This window comes from Falco punctatus, assembly GCF_963210335.1.
Source record: "Falco punctatus genome assembly, chromosome: 6".
Taxonomy (NCBI): domain Eukaryota; kingdom Metazoa; phylum Chordata; class Aves; order Falconiformes; family Falconidae; genus Falco; species Falco punctatus.
The window spans coordinates 33,012,468-33,036,709 of record NC_137585.1 but is presented as its reverse complement, the minus strand read 5'-3'; the positions used below and the strand labels follow the sequence as shown (position 1 = coordinate 33,036,709).

General features: G+C 40.0%; 1 protein-coding gene across 5 annotated transcripts in view; it reads left to right on the top strand.

Annotated features, from left to right (window-relative positions):
- LARGE1 (LARGE xylosyl- and glucuronyltransferase 1) overlaps nucleotides 1-24,242 on the top strand; it is a 287,229-nt gene that overhangs the window by 208,251 nt on the left and 54,736 nt on the right. For all 5 annotated transcript variants that reach the window (XR_013929088.1, XM_080393311.1, XM_080393308.1 and 2 more), the window contains one exon: nucleotides 16,689-16,793. Coding sequence is in view for 4 of the 5 variants with exons in the window: in XM_080393311.1 (XP_080249437.1) it covers nucleotides 16,689-16,793 (105 nt within the window). In the remaining variant the exon portion in view is untranslated. The remainder of the gene's footprint in view (nucleotides 1-16,688; nucleotides 16,794-24,242) is intronic.

The following is a 24,242-nucleotide window of genomic DNA, read 5'->3' as shown; positions in this document are numbered from 1 at the left end:
GTCCTTGCATTAGCTACAAAATTAGCTTAGAGGACTTGGAGAAAAAGAGGAGGGGAAAAGTCCTTCAAATTAGTTAATAATTTATGATTGCTGTTGAGTCAGTCCTCTTTCAGTCTTTCTGAGAGGTGAACCTTCCCATCTGTCGTGAAATGAAATAACATTAGTGCCTTTGAGTTTCTAGAGCTGATCAGAATCTGGTAATGATATATAAAAGAACTTTTCTCCACCTCCAAAACAGATAACGGTCTGGTTTTAATGCCATTGTATCTTAAGTCATATCTTGCATAAATCTTCCTTTCCTTCAGTGTATGCATACTCACACATTTCTCTTCTTGCAGCATTGATCTTTTAAGATTAAATGGGAAAATGTTTATTTTCCTTTCATGGGAAGACAGGAGCTGAGTTCCTCTTCATGTGGTGATAACAAATGGAAAGCTCTCCCAGAATCTGATCTATGCCTTGCAGTTTGTTTCCTTATGCAATTAATGGGCTGAGACCAAGTGACAGAATAAGAGCTTTAAATGCAGTCAGAAGGGCACATCTTATACTAGAAGGAAAGAAACTGGCATTTCACATGTTGTAGAGGGGGTGTTGTGTTCCTTTACTCTTGGGGTTTTTTTGTTTTGAGTATGTATGGACCATTGAAAATTATCCCTACATTTCTTATGCCAGTTTACAAAGAACTGTTGACAATCCATATTTTACAGCATTAAACACAGAGGGGAAATCATACAAATTAGAAATAAAACAGTCTTGTAAAAAAGAAGTTAATTTCTGAAAACTCTTAGGGCATGATAGGAAAGAAGTATAGGTCCAAGCTAAAAGTAGTGCTAATGAAGTGAGGAGTTAAGAACATGCCTCAGGGGGACACTTAAGTTACTGTAATAGAAGGAGACTGGAACTGGATGGACTAAAATAAGAGTTAATTAGGGTGCATTTGAAAAAAAAAAGCTGTGCACAGATGATATCTCAAGAGTTATTTGGAGCCACCTACGTTATATTTTCGTTGTGAAGAGTAAATCCTAGGCAGATCTGTCTGTTTGGGACTATACAGTTGGATTTTATAACTGAGTAGGATATTTGTGCATGTCCAGGAAAGAATCCTAGAGAAAGATCAATTCTGCTTTTAAAAGGACAGAGGTGGAAGCTACAGTGAAGTACTGAAGGGAGACTTTCACAGATCTGCTAGGTTACAGAATCTGTCCTGAGTGCTAGCAAAGGATTTACCTTTTCTACAGATTAAAACAGATTAACTGTAAACGTCCCATTTACTGGATGCTTTTGGGGACATAAACTGATGTCCTACACTATTTTGCTTGGACTGATTTAAGAAATTATTGCCATCATCTCTTCCTTACTTCTCCGTGAGCTGCATTAACAGATTTTATGGGGACTCATTGTCCCACTCACTCTCCACACAGCTGTTACAGAGGGTTGGTGAAAAGGGCTGCAGCTAATCCGGATGCCTGTACACTGGGGTGAACTGGGTAGGCAGTAACTCCTGCTATGGGGCAATGATTTTTCACATTAGTGTGCTTGCTTCTACAGCATTTATGTGACTGAGGTTTGAATTACCTCTCACAGTGTTAAATCCAATGGAAGCTAAGATTTCATCACTACATTTAACTGGGTCATGCTGATCTTCCCAATACACAGCCAAAATCGCCATCTCCATCACCCTTTTTTGACTTACTGCCTTTCTGATCTGCAAATGCATATTAATATGTTGCTATTTCTCAGTACTTGAAAGGCAATCCATTTTTAATTTGCAGAAGTATTAAATGTGTTTCTGTTGTAATTTGTATTTATTGTGGTGCTTAATAGATCTGCAGCATGACTGACAAAAAGGTGACATCAGTTTCCACTACATGGAACTATGAGCCAATAAAAGGTCTGTCTGGTGATAATCTGGTGATAATTTTTTTTCTCCCCAAGAATTACAGAGAGTGAAGCCCTTTGTTTTGTGATACCATTTTTAATGCAAAAGAGGTTTATTGCACAAATAGGTTGTGGATAGTTTTCTGTATCATATTTATCTCACATGTTTGTTCCTTTTTTAAGAGCAAGTACAGTGTGTCATATAATGTCTCTGGTTATGAGGGAGTGAGTTAGCCAAGTCCATTTTACAGCTTTCAGGTTTTATATCGTTTTCCATCTTGTCCCTAGACAGGTGAAGAGGAAAATAAGTAAAGGGAAATTTACACATATTTGACTTGCTGTTCTTAGCCTTTTGATTACAGAATTCATTGAGATGCAAGATAGATTCAAAACTCATAACAGCATTTTACTGCTTCATAAAAGAAATGTTGCTTACACTTCATGCATTAGCAGAGATTAAGGGGATTAACTGATACCGTAACGTCCTGCCCTTTGCATGCTTTCCTGCAGTGGTTGCACAGCTGGCTTACTGCATTTTAATGTCCTTAGAATTCATCATACTTTCGTGCTCTCTCTGATTTTATTGTGGAAGTATGGTTTATCTTACCTGGATATTTTCAGTATTTGAGCTGATCATTTTGATTCTTGTCTTTAGTATTTTTGAAGGAAAGCTTGCACGCTAAACCTTGCTACAAAAATCACTAAAAAAAGCAGTTAAATTAGGCTGGTTAACAAAGGGCCACTGTTGTTTAAGACTAAGTGGGGTTTATACATGTAACTAACAAAGCAGTTCACAAAAGCTTTTCCAGGCTGCTGATAGGCACCTTGCTTGTAGCTACAACACACAGGCATTTTAAGTTCTGCTGCTGTGCCTTCCTACAGATGCTGTCATTTTGGTCAAGCCAGATGACTGCCAGCTATTTTCAGCCTAAATCCATTTTGCTTCTTGATTCTCCTGCACCTAACCTTTCAGAAGGTCCAAACAAGTTGACCTCATTACAGGGGAAGAGTACGAAGGAAAGTTGGTGGGTGCTAGTGCCACGTTTTACATACTAATACAGGCAGGGGAAGGAGCACAGGGCCAAAGAAGGGAGCGCCTGCTTGCAGGTTCTTCTTTAGCCTGTAAGGGTTTGAACCAGCTTCTCCTATTGCTTAAAAAAGTATCTAACATCTGGCTGCAGGCAGCTTCTTGGTGAGGCAATGCTGCTGTTCACCAGGAATGCAAAATTAACAAGGTTAGAAAGAGAGGGAGAATCAGCAGCAATGATCATAACCCAGTCATTCACTGAAGAGAATACTTCTCTAAGGAAAAGTTCTGGATTTTCTTCCAGAAACTGCTTTTACTTTTTGCATTTTCCTCTATTTCTTTGCAGAGAGAGCAAGGTTTGGAGTGCTTTTTTGCACCAACACTGTTTCAGTGTTCTCTTAGCCTGTACTAGGTGGATTTGGGAACAGGCAGGTTGTTCTGGGGTGCTTTTTGAACTCCTATACAGATGTGTGTTTCCTTCTTTCTTGTGTTTGGCTTTTCTGTACATTTACTTCTGTTGCTGAAAGGAACTCTGAGCTCTTTGCCTTTCAATTGGTGCAACCACTTGTAACTGGTGAGTGTCAGTAAACTTCCAAGGTTTTTCTGATGATATTTGCTACTGAGGCTGAAGAGAACGGGCTTGGGTGAATATGTATATGTACATCCTCTCTATTTTCTAAGCACAGCGCAGAATATTTTCTTAAAACTGGATGCCAAAAAGTTCAATAGTTCATAGACTTCTCTTCTGATCTCTCTTCCTATAGCACAAAAGCAGTTAACACAAAAGTTGAATCCTGGGCTAATAGAGCTTATCTCAGAGCACCTGTGTGAGAAGTTTGAGCAATGGTTTTTCACAGATGCAGGTGGCATGTGAGGCAGGCTGCAGTCTGACCAGGTGAAAAGCCCTTTGCCTTCCACGAAGAGAACCAAAGAGACTTTTCTAAGCATTAGGACTTTAGCACTGTTTTTGCTTTTTACCCATATAATGTCAACGTTACCCAGCAAGCAAACTCCCAGTAATGAAGTCTGGGTCTCTCCCCATCTGTCTCACTAAATGCCACTTGGAAGAAGTGCCTTTTCATTTGACAATAAAATCAATGAATGAAATATTAGAGGCTTGAACGGTATGATGTGCAGAATACATTATGGGAGTTCTTGTGTTTCAGTGGACAGCAAGTCTTGCCCTTTCTTCCCGTTATCATCAACATATCTACTTAGCGAAACTGGCACCTTCTGCTAGTCTCTCACCTCTTTGCTTTTAGACTTCAACTCTTTTGTAACACTTTAAAGTCTCGCTGGCTTTGGGCTGTGTAATAAAATTCTGAACTCTCTTTGTACTATTTGTCTGTTATTTTTCATCTGTTTTTCTCAATAGAAGCCAGACCTGGACTAACTAAATAATTAAACAACAGAGAGGGAGAAGGAGCTTAAGCTGATTTCCATAACACTTGTTTTTAACCCTTTGCTCACTTGAGACAGTCTTCTTCCTCTTTGCTCTCAGGTTCTTCAGAACAACAGGTATCACTCAGTGCTAAGCCAATGAACAGGGGGAAAAGGGAGATTTCAGTGCTGAGGTGGACTTTAGTTAAACATTCTAAAACCTCTGGAGCTATCCACAAAGACTGATCTGCAAAAGACTGAAGAATGTTTTTTTTAGTTGCTTTTTCCAAGCCTTACTGGATTCTCTGTCAGGAATATTAACCACTTCATTGTCATGCTAGCAAAATGTGTCATACATGTAGTAAATAGCTGTAAACTAAGAAAGTAAACAGTAACTAATGCTTACTAGCAATCCATGAGACATACTGTACTATTCAGCCTTGGAGCTCAAGGTACTGTGTGATTGGCAGCTTCATAATTTTACCATTGTGCCAATCTTGACTCTGCAGTATCGGACAGGGTTATTACACACTGGGAAAACTGAGTCAACCCTATACATGATTTCAAGTTGAGTTTACGAGTGGACACATTTTCAGCAAGAGAACGTCTCAGCCACTTCACCCTGTAAGTCTGGATACCTCCAGAGTACAGGTTAAAAGACAGAGAAGGACACAGAGAAAGAATGGCTGTGTTCAAAGTTAAAAGCAATTCTCTGCATGTTTATTAGGGATTTGCAGTGCTCCATCTCTTGCTGACAAGGTAACTTGCAACACTGTTGCAGTTATAGGATAAAATTCTCTGTTCTGTTCTCCAGGTTTGTTTCTTCTTAGGTGCACATCTGCTCTTTAGCCTGACTGCAGAATCATGCCCACTGAAGCCTCTCTAACTGACCTGTCAGGGGTGATGGGGCGACCCATCTGTGGTTACACAGCCAGTCAGCATTAGAATGGGGAACAGATTCCAAGACTCTTCAGCTTATCCCTAAAGCATGAAGCTTCTGGTACAGCCACTGTTTTCTCATATCAGGCAGAAGCATCTCTTATTCTGGCGGATCAAGATGCAAACCAGCAGGTTGTTGTTTGGTATCAGAGCTCTATCATATTTCTCAATATAGGACTAATTGTGCTTGTTAAATGTGAGCAAATGTTTGCTGTATCTGATGCTCCTGATGCATAAATAATTCTCAGCTGTAGTGTTTGTGAGCTGTAGCCTATCCTGAAGCCCGTAATTAAAAGGACAAGGTGAGCTGTTTACATAAACCAATTGTCAGTATAGTAAGTGCCATTAATAGCATTGGCAAGAAGTAATAGGTAAGCAGCAGCATCTTACTGCAGTCTGTGTCTACTGAAAAAGCAACTCCTGAATTTTCATCCTGATAAATTTGCATAGGCTGGTAAGGCCACATAGCCAAAGGGGAATGCAGAGATTATCCAACAAAGGGGAAAAATAATGTCAACATAGGTGGATTTTATAACCACATACAATAACTTAGCAATCTTTTTCACATTAAGTGGGTAACTACAACCCTTTCTTAATAAATATGGCCCTGTTTTTTTCTGCTTTGGATTGCAGGGGTTTTTTTACTTTTCACCAGAAAACCAATCCTTTTAATTTTGTTCATCTTGGGTTTTTATCTGCCACTGCTTCTACATTCTGGGACTTCTCTGATACTAAAAGAAAGTACTTATGATACATACCTACTGATTTCTTGCTTACAGACAAGCCTGATGTGTCCATTGATTTAGAAGATTTTTTTCCTTTTAAATAAAAAAGAAAGGGGGTTAATATTTTGCTGTTGATATTTGGTAACTGCCAAAAAGGATATGATGTAGAAAGCTGTGCACAGTTTCCATGGACAATCTCCAGAATATTAGAAAGCTCTTACCCTCTGTCTCTAATTCATTGTTAGTAAACAATTTTGCTATTCCAACAGCCTCAAACCTGATTACTGAAACTTGATGAAGTGTAGTGGAGCACTGGTGTGTCCTCATTTTACAGAACAAGAGTGAGGAACACACCGCCAGCTGCTAACCTCTGTTACCCTCGTGTGAATCCCAGTTAAGTTTGTTCAGTTAATGGAGGCAGCTTAAGGTTTACATTGCTACAGCTGAAATGAGAAGCTGTCTGAACACCGAGAGGAAAGTGAAGAGACATGCCTGGAATCTCAAGGGATGTACCCAAAGTAAATCTATGGCAGAGCAGAACGTAGCATTCCAGGATGTAGCGAGAAAAACTCAGCTATCAGTGGACTGAGTAAGCTGATAGTTACTCAGAAGACTAGCTGAGTGGGAATTTCTAAATCATTACTGCAGTGACAGTTTAGGCACCAGCCTACTAAAAAGGACAGTGTCTCTTATTATCTAAGAGTAGTGCTCTGCACCTCACAAGTCCTGGCACCTGTTCATAGATCACCAGTCACCTCCCTGGTGACCTTGGAAATGTCACTTTATCACCATATGCCTCAGTTTCTCCTGCTGTAAGTTGTGTCTCCTTTCCTTCATAAAGTGCTACTAGCGAAAGGCATTGCATAAGAGTTAGATAATTGATCATACATTGCAGCCTGCTGCTCCACTCCCGGTTACTGCGATGGTTTCACAGATGGAGTTTGTGCCAATGAAAATGTACATATCGGGACCGTATCCCCTTCATAAAATTACTACAGTTAGGACAGGCAGAGTCATGGTGCATGGACAGTTACTTCCATGTTCTTCACACACTCCTCCAAGACAGTTTTATTGCATTATCTTTGGCAGCAAAAAAGAAGGCATTTTCTGTTCAGTGATGATGTATTCCTTCATAACACAAATTCGAGCCATGGTTTTAATAGCTTGTATGTTTGTGAAACTCTGGGCGCAGTCATTTAAAAATACCTTTTCTCTCAGACCACTGCCTGAATATTAGAAGTAGTGAATTTGAATTGACTGTTTTCACAAGGATGTTTTGCTGCTCTCAGACAAAGAAGTTTTCAATTTTTTGAGAGTGTGGGGTTTTATATTGAATACATTAAAAATTAGAAAGGAGACTGATGAGGGAAAAGCAGTATCAGGGCACACAATCTTTAAGCTGCCATTAGCGTGAATATAAAAGTGAGGTGTGTAGTCAGAGCAATGAGTATATCTGGCTGACCTCCTGCAGCCTGGTTGAGAGAGAATACTTACCACCTGAGAAAGGGTTCATGTCAAGTCTCCTGTTGTTATTAATTAGGTGTCAGTTCTACTGCTGGGAGATTTTGTGCTATGAACAATGACATAAAAACTGAGGTGAGGAAGGACAGGCCTGGCAGCACATGAAGCTGTATGGGCATCTCTTGGTGTAGCTTACAGTTTCACAGTCGTTTCAGTGGTCATGCTCATTTTTCCCCAGACTCCATTCTAGAGCACTTTTCCTGGCAATTTGTTGGGCATATCCTTTCCTGCCAGGTAGAAAACAAGTGAAAACTTCTGTGCATGTCCAAATCATAACATCTTTGAATTCTTCTTAAGTTGCTGGCAACACAGGAGCTCTGTTATCATGAGTGCACAAAGCCTTGCCATTGTCACAGAAAACCTCAAAAAGTTTTTTTGCAAAGTGAAAGTTTTTTTCTACACTTACTCTCTTGTGCTCAGCTGCTGAGAATCCATTTCCCTGAGACTGTGCAGATGAAAGTGCTACAAACATTAATCATAGATTTGCTAGCTTTGCAGTGGTTTGCTGGAGTCCTCACTGTCCTCCTCATTTTTCTAACAAGCTCCTTGGAGGAGAGAAGATGCGTGCAAACCCAATATATTCTCCTCTTTTGATTGATTTCATTCTTTCATCTTTCCTTATGAAGATGAATCACAGATTCAGCTCTTTACCCCAACCTTTCTCAGTCCAATTCTGTGTACTTCATCCTCTTGATCACCTTTGTGTATGATTGTGCCTTTTGAATTCTCCTTCCTACCACCTACAAAACACTTGTCACGTTCCTTTCTGTACAGACTCTTGCCAAGTTATTATTCTTCTCTGGCCCAAGTTACTGTAACTTCTTTTTCCCTGGTGTTGTGAGTGGTTTAGATGGCTTAAAGAATCACCATCAAAAGTATTAACAAAATAGTTTTAATATGAATTTGTGGGAGTGCGACTTCACAAAGTTCGACAGCAAGGTTCATTCTTACTTATTACATAGATAAATCACACAAAGAATGAAATTAAAGTTAAGCTGGAATTATTTACACAGAGACTAAAGATGTAAAAGGGTAAGGGAGACCCTTCTGTTGAGTCACAAAGTTCAGAGTGGACCCCCTTGCTTTCTAAACTCTTAGTAGAGCTTAGGTGAGGCTAGATCCAATCTTAGTCTGAGACTTGGACAACAGTTTATATCTATAGGGTGTCTTAAGGTTTATCCACAGTTTAAGGTTGTTCACAAGATTTTAGCATCACTTAATCATTGACTAATTTGTCATTTATAAAGTGCATCAATAGGATTTCCTACAATCACAGGAGTAACTTAATTATGGACCCGAGATGGTAACATTCATTCTGTACTTGTTTTGAGGTACATAAATCAATTCACACACACATGCACACAGACACAAAGGAATAGACGTATATCTATATATGTACAAAGGTATACTTCTTCAGAGTTACCCTCAAGTTCAATGAAATACGGTGAATGCCTTTGCATTTCTCAGTGGATGAAGGGTTGAGCCTTGAGGAGCGGAGGTATCAGCCCAGGCTTCATCATCAGCTTTTAGGTGATGGTCCTCCTAACTTCGCAAACTTGGGAGTATGCAAACTCTGAGAGGCATCCTGCTCAGAGGGAGATGCTGGTCGCAGCCCGCTGCAGTCCAGGTGAGCTCAAAAGGGCCTCACTTCATATCGCTGTTTTAGGGTTGGAGATGATTGGCTTTAGACAACAATAAATTTTTGTCCTGGCTGTCATTCCAGTGATGGTGGTACCATACCACTCAGGTTACAATTCAGGAAAGGAACGTTTCGAGGCTGTCAGGGGTTGTTATGATTCAGATAAGGAATGTTTCTGGTACTGTCAGTCCTGTTCCCCACCTCAGCCATGCAAAGGTTGCTGGTAGAGTCAAGGGGTGCTTAAAGCACCCAACCCCTTACACAGATGCCAAGGCATAGCAGGGATTCCTGAGATCATAGAGTGGCCCAGGGGAGGGGGCGAGATGCACAGCGACACCTGGTCACATCACCACCTCTGAGTACATCCATAAGTCAGCTGATACCATTGCTTTAGATCCTTGTTCCAGCATTGCCAGTGTCTTTCTTTATTCCTTTCACTAGCTCCTTTCTCCTTCACTGAGTCAACCTGGCCCATCTTGTCTTCCCCTGCCCTTCATGTACTGTAGGTACCTCTGCTTCACTTACCTACTTTCCTTTCTTAATCAGGTTTTTACTGCCTGTCTCCTTTCTTCTCTTGCCACCTGTGTGTTATCCAATGTGATGCTCCTGTGGAGCCATCCTCTCCTCTCCTGAGACAATCCTGCAGTACCTTCAGTGAGCTGCTCTTTGGCCACCTCCTCATCCAAGTTGCTTCTTAATAGTTAGTCCACTAAGAAGGGCTAATGGCTGTTGGGAAACAGCAGTGTACTTGATGCAAATGAGATATCAAATAAAAAAGTTAAACTTACATGGGAGGCATTTTTCCCTGAAACTTGACAGTTCCACATGTGAAAAAGAGAGACTGCCTTTTCTTGTACCTGCCTGTATATATACACATACATATCTGTAGATATTTATGCATGTATATATGTGGGTGCATATATGTATACACATGTGTATGTGTGCATACACATATAATGTATACATCTGTTATGTGAGTGCACACCTGTGAAAAAAATGAACAGTGAAGGTTAAAGTATTCAATTCTTTTTAACACAGTGTATCCTGTACTATACAGGCATATGACAAAATGTCATACTGTGTTTCTGGGGCCAGGCAGACATGTGTTACAGTCCACACACAAGATTTCATGTGCACATTTTATACTGGATTCACGGTAAAATTGCTAAAAACTTTATAGAGGAAAGTGCTGAGAGTTTTTTGCCTGAAATACATTTTCAGAGTTAACTCAGGGCATTTGTTGCATGAGAAGGCAAGAGTCGGTTTTAGGGATGAGAGAGGACATGGCAGAAGAGAGGAGTGAGTTTGGGAGCAAGAAGAAATGTGAATTGATATAGACAGTGCAAGAATTGCATAGGGCATCAATAGTGAGAATTAAAAGCTTGAACTTGACAGTGATCTGAAGAGATGGATGAGGGATGTGGCAGGAGAAGTGAAAGATTTTAGAAGCCACGTATTTTGTATGAACCAGTGCAAGATCTGGGACTGGAAGGCCGTAGAGAAAGGGTCAGTCACGCAGGCAAGACTTAACACGAAGTGCAACACATTCAGCTGGTATCAGTCAGTGTAAGCACACTGATTTCATTAAGTAATGCAGATTTATGCCAGCTAAGGAATTGGCCTCACACATTTCAGAAAGGAAGGGTATGTTATGCAGGTGTTTAAAGGATAAAGAAAAAGAATAAGGAGAATGAGAGAAGAAGGAAAGAACATTAATGAAAGATTTTGACTGAGTCATGCAGAAAATAACCCAGCTTCATTGTAAAGATTCAGCTAGTCCTGACTGTGTTCAGCAGACTTGGTACTGGCCAATTTAGAAATGTTCCAGCCTTCAGAATATGTACCTTTTCCCTTCTTCCCTCCTGTCACCTCTTTATTCACTATTTCTGTGTCCCATTTTGGGAGCAGAGCTCTGCAGTTCTCCTGATTCCTGCCGGGCTTGAATCTTAAATTTGTGTTGAGTCCTTCTCCTGTTCTTTCAGCTTACACTGAAGACATGCGTTGCTCTGGGAGTACCTGGCTGTGGCTTCAGCATTCACGTCTGTATTAGATTCCTAATGATCTAAACCACGGTTGTTAATGTAGCAAGACAGAGTTCTGCTCTGTTCTCCTTTAATAACCTCCACAGTGTAGAAATCGCTTACTTCTTACGTTTTTAAAGGCTGAAAAATACTTTGCACTTGCTTTTCACTTGCAGGCCTCTGCGAAATGCAACTAAACCTTGCAAATGTAACAACCAGGAGAGCTGTGTTGAAACGGATCTCTCCTGCGATACCAGCTCACCTTTTGTCCATGGGTATTCAAAAGGTGGCACTCTACTCTTTCCCACCCCTCTAACAACCAACGTGCTTTTTTATTTTCCCTTTCTGGAAACAGCCTGGTGTCCTGAGGATCACAGGAAGTGCAGTTCACCCCAAGTATTTGCTGTGGGCCCATTGTTCTTACTGTGATTGCAGTCAAGTCATGTGAATGCTCTTGCGTCAGTAAGACACACGGGAAAAAAAAAAAAAAAGAAAAGCTTCCACTAAAGATTATGTGGAAAGTAGTTGTAATAACTGTAATATTTTACTACTGTTATTATTGTTTGGAATATGTAAGTACCTCAAGGCAAGAGCTGAGATTAGGGTCCCTTGTACCAAAGATTCTAAGGAAGACAGAATTCTCTAAAACTGGGAATAAATCAGGGCAGAAAAGGAAAATATTGTTCACAGGCTCCAAGATTGTGCTGGGCACCGAATGAAAGTAGCAGATACCAGATTCAGCATAAATAAAAGCTGATACTTCTTTAGATCTGTCATGCGCCACATCACTGGAAGCCGGAGAACCACTATTGAGGAGTGCCGCCATACAGCTGTGGTGCTCCATCCTGCACAGCTGCTACTCCCTGCTGCTGGAGACACAGTGCCGGGCTGGATGGAGTTTCAGCCTCGCCACAACCAGCTGTTGTTATATTTTCAGTAGAAACCAGCACACATTCCCTCAGAGGACTTACGTTTGCAATATGAGACAGGCAAAATGAGAGAGGGGTAAAAGGTTTTGGGTTGGGGTTTTTTTTTTTCATTTTTATGAAGGGAGAATCGAGCAAGAGGCGGTTATGTGACCTGTCCAGTGTCACCCAAGAAATCACTATCAGAGCCAGGTGCTGAGCTGCAATCTGGAGTCCCCTTCAATGCCTCAATTAGAGGATCATGCTTTCTCATCCATTAGCCACCAGAAATCTATGAAGTGAAAACAGAATCGAAGGCACTGAGTTGTCAGGCTCAGAAGTATCTGTTTTTCCATGGAAACCTCTTCCTAGCGACAGCTAAGCTTTTGCAAGGAGGGAAGCACTTCTCGTCATGTGAGAGCTGTCAGGGAGCTGTACAGTGCAAAATGCTGTAGCTGTGCAGCTGCCTTCTGGAGAAGTCTCATCCCGCAGCCAGGCAGCGTACAGCCCCATTTCTGACAATCCAGCTGTAATTCTGCCTGCTCGATAATTTTTCACCATGGTCATGCCAGAATCATAGCCTCATTTTCTGTTGTCTGGCTGTTAGTGGTGATATATGAATAAGTAAGAAAGACAGCTTCATTTTCATAAGCTAACTTGTGCCTGGAGTAGCAGAGAGTGAGAGGAGTGCACTTAATCATAACTGTAGGGCTAGAGCAGAAAACAATGACAGAGCTTTTGCTGTTTGCAATGGTATTTTATTATAATAACTCTTAAGAAGAAGAAACAAGCAGCTCAAAAAGACAAACAATTCAAATTCATTATGGTAGCCACCATGTTCTCACCTGCTGGCATAACTCTTTTATGCTTGCCTTTTACAAAAGGCCGTGGTGCGAAGGATCTCCACACTTTCTCCTCAGGAAATCTGAATTCAAATTGTGATATTATCAGAGGTAAAATGAAGCTGGTGAAAGATTCTGCAGAACTGCAGGCACATTGCACGGAAGGCATGAAGAGCGGCAGAGGGACAGGTTGGGGCTGATGGATTGTCAAGAGAACTGTGGGCAAGGGGAGTGTTCATTGTACCTGCTTGACCTCGTGCATTGCTTTGGCTAGTGCCTCATTTCTGTAACTTCATAATGCATTTGGAAAAGTAAATAACTAAGTGAAATAACTGATAATGGTCAGACACACTGGACACATTCTCACAATGATTCATTAATGTTAAAAAATTCTGATGAAAGCTTTAAGTGAATCATTTTTAGTTGTTCAAAATTGGAAGGGCAAAATTTATGATTTTATTTTGTTTGAACTTTTAAATACATAGAATAATGTGGTATATATGGTATATATTATGCACCTGTATTATGTTACACTAATTCTATTTAAAACGAGGAGGGTTGTACATTTAGATGTGGTTATATTGATAGCTTCAGATAAAAATGTTTGGGGATTTTTTTCCGGAGACTATTTCTGAATTTCTTTTTTCTATACTGATTCAGAATGAAAACTGATTCAGAAAAAAAAAGAAAGAAAAAAAAAAAGAAAAATCTTTTGGCACCATTAGTATTTGCTGTGCAGCTGAAGTTCTGGTTTCCTGATCACTTCTGTGCTAAGTCAAGATCATAGAGACAATGTGAAAGGAAAAAAATATATATTATTTTTTGGCAGAGACAGCAACACTATTCCAGCCTAGAGAGAACTGAAATATAACTACAGAAGATCCAAAACGTGTCTTCATAGCTTTCTCCAAGATGGCTTGGGAGGCAAGCCATCACATCTGCCTAGTAGGCTTTTAGACACCAGCAAGAGTTACAGCAGCCTGACAAGTTGCATGGTGCTCTACCCTAGGACAGTACAGGAACACGTGCACATTCCCAGGCCATTGCAAAAGCAAACTAAAGTGTGTTAGCTGACGCATTTTACTTGGTATTTGTGACAAGCTAAAAGGACACATACAGGCACTTATTCCAGCTCAGTTGACACACAGTCACATTTTCTGATCCATGTATCTAAGCCGTAAAATTTACATGATGCTAATTTCTGCCTTCATCCATGTCCCATATCAAACCTCAGGGAATAGTGGTTATAGCAGGATTTGTTCTGGTGTCTTCAAAAATAAAGGGAAAAAGGGGAAGAAAATTATATAGCTGAAATAAATACATGCAAACATAATTTCCTGAGCCTTTTCAGTTTAGCTTAGTGTGAAAAATAATAACTGAGAAATAAGTATTTCAGGGGTATGTTGTCAGAACTGAAATTTTGGACGGTAGGTGGGAAAGGAAGAACGTTAGTAAGCAGAAAGATTTGTTCATTTTGTATTATTCATCAGTTTGAAGGCTGAACTCTGTGGCTCTTTGGGAAATGCATGGGACTAAAATAATGAAAGCAGATTGGTGCTCCATGGTAAGGAAGTTCAGTATCTGCTTCTCGCAAATGGAAATTTAACATTTCTTTTGATGTTAGCAGTACTATCCTGAGAAGGATCGGGTGGACTGCTGAGTTGTGAAATGTGCTGTTAGAATATGGGCAGGGTCAGTCTTTTCCTGCCAGCTGTGCCAATCCATTCCAGCTCAGCTGCACCTGCATTTTTTATTGGGTTTTTTTTTCCTCATCCTTTACTAGCCATGGTAGTTTCTTATTTAGATTTACTCTAGCTCACCTGCAAGGAAGTGGTTATAAAGAACAGGCAGTCTTGCAGCACAGAGTCAACAAGTGTTGCTTTAAATTGTGCCCGTCAGCCTTTTTTGGTTAAGGCTTGTTTCAGCCAGTTGAGATCTCTTTCATATATCCTCACAGTATATAGCTTGAGGTGCCTCATGTGTTGTCTAGTGTGCTCCATGTGTCTCACAGGTTAAGAGATGCTACAGTTGATTTGTATGAACAAATTATCAGCTGCTTAGGATACACCTGCCTCTAACTCGTTTCCTTCATTCTCTTGTGCATTGCACTCGGTTAACATTACCACTTTCCACTAGCACCAATGGGGTGATAAATGCGTAGTGGTCTTTTATATGGTCCTTTCAGCTCATCCCCAGGTTTTCCACCTTCTTTACAAATGAATTATGTGGTATAATGTGAAGATGTGTGTGTATATATATATATATATTATATAATACATAATGGAAAGGGAGAGGCATCATCAGAAAATGAGGTCTGGTGAGGACTGGCATGTTGTGATTAGGGTAGAGTAGGATGATCCTAAACACCAATGTGGATTGGACTTGGTAATATCTCAAGGTTATTCCTAGATTGATTTCCATTCATTCCTTGAATAATTTTGTAATGTTCTGATTATTATTATATCCATTGGCCACTCACTGCTGCACACACTCTTAGAATCAGCATTCGAGACACATGAGGGGGTTACTGATGTTCCTCTGAATTTGAGATACTGCAGGAGAGTATTGCTATCACCTCGATCTATCCTAATGTCTTCCTAGCCAATGATAAAATTTAATTAATCGCTTCTGTCTTTGTGTCTTGTTTCTCAGCCTGATCTTGTCTTGGGCCATACTGAATTTTTAGTAATACAGCTATGGTCCTACATAAACAACATATAATGATCATTTAATGCTTTCAGTGCACTGCTGTGACCATACACTCAGTTTTATGAGCATAGCTGGGATTTGAAAATGTGCCTTCAGAGCATAATGCTTAATTCCTTTCTCAAAAGGTTGCAAAATAATTTCCAGTCCCAGTCTTAGTGCCCTCACTGAGTGGGTCCCTCTGTCAAAACACCATTCCCTTTCCTTTCTTTGACTAGATCCAAATGCAGTTTCCCCCCTCCCTCCATCCTCCAGCACCAGAGCATCATTTCAATCACTTTTCTTATTTACATTTTATACAGCACATTTCAGGATAGGTAATTAAGTCCTTATCTATACAAACATTCACTTTTCAGTTGATTTTTAAGCAGTGCAAACCTTCTAGACACATTTGATTTAAAATACATTTTACTCTAGCTGAAGCCAGCTGCTAATCAATGTAAGCTAAACCAAAATAGGCCCATCTAAAACTGAAATCATAATTTCTATGCAGCATTCCACACAGGCTTACCTAAATGATTTTTAAATTACTCTCTTAAATTAAAACAGTGCAACTTTCTTATGTAGGTAAACTCTTAGAATCCAATATTTTCCTGGGCAAAAGGGATTTCCTTTGAGACTGAGGAAAAAAAACCCCGAAACTAGTGGGGGGGGAGCATGGGAGAGAACAATTTTTTATACTGAGCCTTGTTCTTCAATTAAATTATCTGTCTCCATCGGAGTATGAACAGATCTTCATATTAGATGATCATTTTACCAACACTTACTTCTCACTAGAAGGATTCTCCATCATTGTATTCCAAAATCACGCAGCATTCAGATTTGTCTGGGTGATATATTTCTGTCAGCGTGACAAAGGTTCCCGCAGTGTTTAATTACTCAGACTAGCCAGGAGAGAAGGGAAGAAATGAGCCGTGCTGAGTTTGCTGTGCCAGGCTTGCTGTCTGTTACATAAACAGGCTTCTTCCAAATGCATGAAAGGAAGGCAGCACCTGAACTTTTGTCTTCTCTATGCACTGGCTGTCCCTCTCCAGACTTTGTGTTTGTTTTGCATTGATTGACTGTCTTTTGTCTCATGACCTTTTTGCAATTTGCTCCTTTCCAGGGCAGCAGGTTCTTGGCTTGGTGGAGAACCAGAGTGATTGGTATTTGGGCAACCTTTGGAAGAATCATCGGCCCTGGCCAGCGCTTGGGAGGGGCTACAACACAGGTGAGCCCTGAGGGTTTTCTTTGAATTCATGTTTGCATTGAGCATGCAGTCAGTTCAGTCTCCTGGTAGAGAGAGTATGAGATGTGGTAATTTGCACCTCCCTTCCAAACCTACTGCAAAATCTGCCATTTAAAGCAGCAGAAATGATGCAGTGGGACGCATTGTGGAGTTTCTGGTCCTGTGCTACTCTGAAGAGAATATGTTGCTTCTCTGATGGTCTTAACAGAGATTGTATGGCATCCTTTGGGGAAGGACAGAGCTTTTCAGTGCTCTGACACACCCTCAGCACATTTCCTACAAGATTTCTGTCCATGATGAAGCATATGTAGGCCCAGAAAGAGGGAGAGAAAAGGAATCAAGGCTCATTTTCTGTAGAGAGGTAAATGGTATCACAAAATGTCAGCCCAATAAAGATATAACTCCTGCAGGACAGCAACAGGGTAATAATTGTCCTAATAAAATGCAAACTACTGGCCATCAATTTCTGCTGCCGTGAGAAATGAATAAAGGCACTAGATCAGGGAATTTTATTAGGTTGCAAGAGACAGGTCTTCCCACTGATTTGTGTTTGGTATGTGAAAAAACATACCAGGTGCATAAAGAACACACACGTACATCTAAATCATTTCAATGCTAAGCTTCACATGCTGATGCAGTGACTTAGGTTCCTCTCTCTATTTGTAATAAAAGGGCAGAACAGATGGTGAAGCCTCCATTTAGAAAAGATAAGTCCATTTAAATATCCCTGCCCCATCAGGAAATTATTCACCATAATAGTGGTTTTGCTTCACAGAAATATATTGGATTGAATTAAACAGTCAAACTAGAAAAAGTTGTACAAGTTGTGGTTGGGTCATCTGTATTTCTGTATTCCTTTGTATATTTGGGGGAATCGTGCCAGTTTTTTTTTTAATTTGTATTTCACCCTCTGCAAAGCATCTCTGTTCTGTGAAAATGTTCACAAGAATAGCCTAACAAAACACAGATAGTTATGGATACAAGATTTTGGCAAAAGAGGTTTGTTCCCTGGTTCTCCACTTATCAGAGCAGATTTGCATATATAAAGGCTCAGGCTGCCTGCCCTGTCCCCCACCCCCCCAAAAGCATGACAGAGAGATACGTTTCATGGATTTGTACTGAAACCTTATGTTATACACAGCTAAACTTGTTGATGTCAATTCTGTTCAGTGTTACACCACAAAGCAGTTATTATTTGTTCCACTGAGAGCTGACCACCTTTTATAGTTAGTTTCTTTCCGCTGCATTTTTGCTTTTTCCTTTCTGCCATTTTAATGCTGGAAGAGACAAATGTGTCACAACCATACAACATTAGAATAACTCAGAAATGTATGGTGGGTAGTATCTAAAATGCAATTATGTTAATAAAAATGCTGTAAAGCTTTAGTTTATATTGTCTTAACTTCCTCTTCCAAATGTTTTATAGGAATACCAAATGTCCATATATCACAAAATTCTTCCACTGAAAGCAAAAATAATTGCATGTCTACAGTCCTTCACATACATTGCATGTGTTAATTCTTGGTATGTGTTAATACATACCTGCTAGGCCATGTATATAATGCTGCCAATGATTTTAGTCTGCTCACAATTTCTTTCTTCAGACAACCAACCCATAGTTATAAAAACTTTTTTTTTTTTTTAGAAAACCAGAAGGTGGATAATGAGTGGAAGATTGACAGGTGATCATAAGAAGTGAAATGGTGTTTTTTCAAGTACATGGAACAAGAGGTCACTGAGTGAAACAGTGCAACCTCTGAGAAGTAGCAAACGATGTTATTGACAGAATCATTATAATTTTCTTAATTCATTTTTTGCATCAGTAATCTATCAGAAACTGGAGGTATAAATCTCTCAAGGAAGATGAAATACCAAGTGAAACTGGAGCTTGTTTAAAGTCAAATAATTGACACTGAATGCAACACTGTGGCCAATGCAGATTCAAAAATCTAAAGCAAGGGGGGAGCAGGAAAGAGAGGCAATAACTCTTAAGCCAAACACTCATGAAAGGCAGTGGGCCAGGAAAGGGAAGACGTTAAAAATTCAGGTGCTTAGAGTTGTTACTTAGGAACAGTAAAAGGGCCCCCAAACCCCTGTAACTTTAATGAGATAAACAAAGCTAGATCAGAGGGAAGCTCTCAGAAGCTCTCACGCAGACTTTGCTCTTGCTCTTGGGAAAGTTTGTACTACAGACTGAGGATACCATCCTAAGAAAAGAGATTTTTATCTGAGCCTCTTCAGCCAGACCGAACCCTGGCAGATTTGATGCAGAAGCACCCCTCAAAGTCAAAATTCTTCCACTGCTTTTTCCTGATTTCTGAAGGAAATAATTTATAGTTCACTCCTACCTTTCTGTGTCTGGGCCACTCTGGACAACATATAGGTTGAGGGAGTCCCAGAAGGCAGATATATTAAAGCCAAAGGTGTGATTGTTCCTTCTCCCTTACTCTTTAAACTCTTTAAGCATGCGTCTTCTATTCCTGTGTGCCCAGGCCAGATCTCCTGACAGCCAATACAACCTTGCAAGGAGAAATTTTATTTGGTTGTTTTTCATCCTTCTTCCTCATTTGCTTGGGCAGATAATCCAAGTCATACTTTAGTTCATGATAATATAATCTTAGGAAAACCAGATCAAACTCAAAAGTCAGTTCAGTGACAATTTAATTGGTGTTTAGAATTTTCATAGTTAGAACCATTATTTATTTGAGATAATATTGCCTTCCTCAAGCCGTTTTAAATACAGTTGCTTTTGTACCACAGAGGTACCCAGGTTTTTTCTGTACCTCATGGGCCAAAACTCAGTAAGCTGCTTAATCAAATGCTTTTTTTATATATTGTCCATTCCACTTTGCTTGTCTACCCTGAGATTAACTCTTACAGACTCCTCATACATTAGTTAAAGCATACCTTTCTCTCTGTATAATCCATATTGTCTTGCACTGCCTAAACTGTGCTTTCCAAAGTATTGCCGGAGCCACACTATGGTTTTTCTCTTTACAGATGTTAAACTGACAGCTCCAGATTTGCACTGTATGGTTTGATGTTCATTTTTGGAGTAACAGTCATCTCAGTCCTCAGCAAAATATCTTACAAAAGGAATTCTAAACATAAAAAACTTCTAGTACTTTGTCTGCCTTACACTTTCCATCATGGTGGAGGTTTTAAAGCAGTTCTGCTGACTCTTGCCATGAGTTCAGGCCACTTCCTCAGCTGGTGTGAGTCACCCCTGACTTCTCCAGCTCTAGTACAACAGGGCAAACTGAGATCAGCTGAGAATGGACTCCATGCCTTTCAAATGGAGCTTTAGGATGGATCTGTGACTAACGTGGGTGCTGGGAGGCATTTGTGAAAACTTTGGCCCAGAGGATTTCAGACTTCTAGACTACAGAAGCCTGTCCTGAGGATTCGAGACTCATCTCAAATACGCTGCCTCAGTGCAGCTACTAGATACTGCAAGGAGGTGTCTCAACAGCTTGAGCTGAGGATTCATACTCCCACGCTGAGAGATGTCACATTACCAGATTTGTGGATTGAGAACAGAAGGGAATGGCTAGCACCTAACGATTACCAGGCTACGTGTGCACTGCGCTCTATTACTCCCATGTTTGTAATGATGGGAAGAATGCTAGAATTTATCTCTTTCCTTTATTGTTTTGTTGAAAAAAAGTACCTATGGAAGATGAATTGAAAGTGGGAAACATATGTTATGCCATTTTTGCATAATATTTAACAAGTGTGAATAATAAAGACCAAGCGTAGGGCAGATTATTTGTATGAAGTTAGACTGGATCACATCTTGTGCTTCTTCGTGATGATACTATACTGTGCATCTTCAGTGCAGAAAGCAAATGACTAGTAAAACAGTGCAAAATGGGGGAGGCAGGGCAGTGGTCATGGAACTGCCTGTGGTCCTGCTCTGGAAACACGATAGCTTCTTTCAAGTTGTGCTGGAGGCGGTTTAGATCGGATATTAGTAAAAGTTCTTCACTGGAAGGGTGGTAAAGCATTGGAACGGGCTGCCCAGGGAGGTGCTGGAATCACCATCCCTGGAAGCGTTGAAAAAATGTGTAGATGTGGTGCTTAGAGGTATGGTTTAGTGGTGGACTTGTCAGTTCTGGGTTAACAGTTGGACTTGATGTTCTTAAAGGTCTTTTCCTACCTAAATGATTCTATGATTCCATGGTTCATCTGAGCTCCACAGGCTTCTGCTCATGATATTATGATAATGGATCTGATGTCAAGAACTGCTGAGCTCTTTTACTTTAATCAGATATTTCTGTTTTTCAGAAATTCTCACAGTTAATGCTTTAAGTGATTATTGTTGCCTAACAGATCTGGATAGATCTGTTACCAAAATGCCTTTTTTTCCCCCTGGAAGAGTCAGAATTCCTTGACAGCTATGTGATTTAGCACTAATTTACAAACTACATTGCATAGATTCTGACTAAAAATAGTGCTTTTCTCCATGGTGTAAAAAAAGGAGTACAGTGGTTGCTTGAGAGTGGAGATTTTTCCAAATCTCAGTGAATGTCTCAGTGAATGAAGAAGTCAAAAAACTCATGGTTTGTAGAACCTTTAAATACCCACCATCAGGGCCTGGCTCAGTTTAGCCATGCCCTCTCTAGAAGCCGTTGCAATATTCCTGCCTCCTATTATGTAAAATATCAGTCACATTTGGTACAGGAACTGGTATCACTAAGTTTGGTTGTTAAAGTACAGGAGCCTTTGCAAATAGATGAAAAATACATTGTAATGATTAAAAAAAAAAAAAAGTAAAAATAAAAGTCCAACGCCAATATCAAGGCAAAAAGTAACACTTTCTTCACCTACTCAGATTCACACTGTACCATTTTGGGGGGTTAGATTATTCCTTCTTTAAGATACTATGAGCTCATTCAGCCAATATTGTTATCAGGGCAAAGCATACTGATACGCATGTGCTTTATACTGCACAAAGATGCATTTGTAGTGCAGGTATCATGCAGATCATACGGCACTAGTTTAGGAAGTGCCAACATGCTGCTTTTATGCTCAACAGAAATTATCAGTCTGTCTGTTGATGCTGGGAAGCTAAAATGATAATTCTGCTTTTGATGACCACATCACTATCTTTGTTGGCTATAATCTGTAACTTACACTTAAAAATAATCTATATTAAAGCTGACTAACTTCAAAGAATAGCTTCCTTTCCAGTCTTTCTTATGCAATTTCTAAAGCATGTGAGGTACTGAGAATGTGTTCACAGCACACTTGAGGTTTCTGAAATGAGGACCAATATGTATTTGATTTTGAAAATGGTGCTAGTTTTGGAGGCTTATCAATGTAGTAATGGTATTACTGTGGCTGAAGTAGTCTACTTACTTACTGTTCATTGCATTCTCTGAGTTACATCCTCTGCTCCTTAGCATTTGAATCTATCAGACCCTGCAATAACTTTTTTTAAAAAAACAATACCTGCCTTTCTTTGAAACACTGAAAACTTTCATCTTCTAAGGAACCTGTGATTAAAAGAAAATGGCATTCAAACAGTCTGTACCAGATTCTAGTTTTCATTGTATTGGAGTAAATAAAAAGTATTTCTTTTTAGTTGATTAAATTGTCCTAGTTTGGGGCTTTTTACTGCTCTGACCTGAGTTCATAATGCAAAGTTGTCCATGTAATGTACACAAATAGGACATAAATATCTAGTATTCCAATCTAATGATTTAAAGAATCATTCTGAAGTGTGGTATTTTCAATTTGATCGTGACAGTTCTTTATGTGAACATACATAGCTTGGTGAGTAATTATGTTGTCCAGCACTCTGAAATGCCCTCTCTTTATTGCAGAGGGACCATCATTAGCAGGTTAAATTTAGATGAAAGACTTTCACATAAAAGCTTAGTAGAGGCATCCAGGTGCCTAAACTGAGAACAAAATCTTCTATGATATGACAAGAACTCCAGAGAAATGCATGGTAATAGTAAAACCAATACTTTTTCTGCTGACGTACAAGTTCACTTTTCAGTTTCTCATTGTGCTCATAAAAGTGATTGTGTAAAGGTAGCTGCTTTTTGTAGATACAGAAACAGAGATTTTAGCCATAGTCTCAAAGCAAAGAAAAAGGCAACAAATTAGACTCCATCTTTGGACTCTAACAGTAGCCTGGTGCCTGTCACAGAAAGTGGCAGATTAACTAAGATTGTGTCAAAGCGGTAACCTCTAAGAGAGCACCAACAAGAAAATGCTGGATTTAGTCATAGTCAGGTCACTCTCTTAGATGCTGTTGGCTACAGAAATCACTATACTTTAATCATTTTAGTGTTAGGGCAAATTAGGTTCAGGAAAAACCTTTCCACTTTAAAAAAAATAGCAAGAGACTTTTGAGAAAGAAGAATCTGCAGAACTGAGTGGACACTGAGATCTCAGAAGCAGCAGCTCAATTCTTTCCTTTCCCCATTGCCTGTCTTCTGTCTCTATGTCCAGCTACATCCTGACTTCAGTTACTCCTGCTGTAGCTTCTCAACCCTCCCTCCTCCACCTGTCTTCATCAAACTGAGCTCAGGTGTTGTGGTTTAACCCCAGCCAACTACTAAGTACCACACAGCCACTGCCTTACTCGCCACCCACTCCCACCCCTGCCCCCGGTGGGATGGGGAGGAGAAACAGATACAGGTCAAACCCATGGGTTGATATAAAAACAGTTTAATAATTCAAATAATAATAACAACAATAATTGTAATTAAGAGGAGAGGGAGAGAGAGGAATAAAACCCAAAGGGAAAAAAACAGCAAGTGGTACACATTACAGTTGCTCACCACCTGCTGATTGATGCCCAGCCAGTCCCCAAGCAGCAATCAGCAGCTACTGGCCAGCTCCCCACCCAGTTTATATACTCAGCCTGATGTTCTATGTTACGGAATAATCCTTTGGCTAATTTGGGTCAGCTGTCATGGCCGTGCTCCCTCCTAGTTTCTTGTGCACCTCCTCACTAGCAGAGCATGGGAACTGAAAAGTCCATGATTTAGAGCAAGCGGTACTTAGCAACAACTAAAACATCAGTATGATGACATTATTCTCATACTATCCAAAACACAGCACTGTATGAGCTATTAGGAAGAAAATTAACTCTATCCCAGCCAAAACCAGGACATCAGAGGACAGGACCATTGCAGTACCCTATATATCCAGATAGTTTCTGCATGGTGGTTCTCAAGGCCTTAATAGAGACAGTGAAAAGAGAAGCTTTCCCAAACATAGAATTATAGGCAATTTAAGTCAGAAAGGATCTCTAGAGGTCTTCTGGTCCTCTTCCCACTGAAAGCCAACTCAGGTTTCCTAGGGTCTTCTCCAGCTGAGTTTTTAGTATGTCCAAGTATACCTCTCAAGGCAGCCTGTTCCTGTATTTGGCTGCTGTCTTGGTGAGAAAAATAGAACATAAAAGTTCCTAAT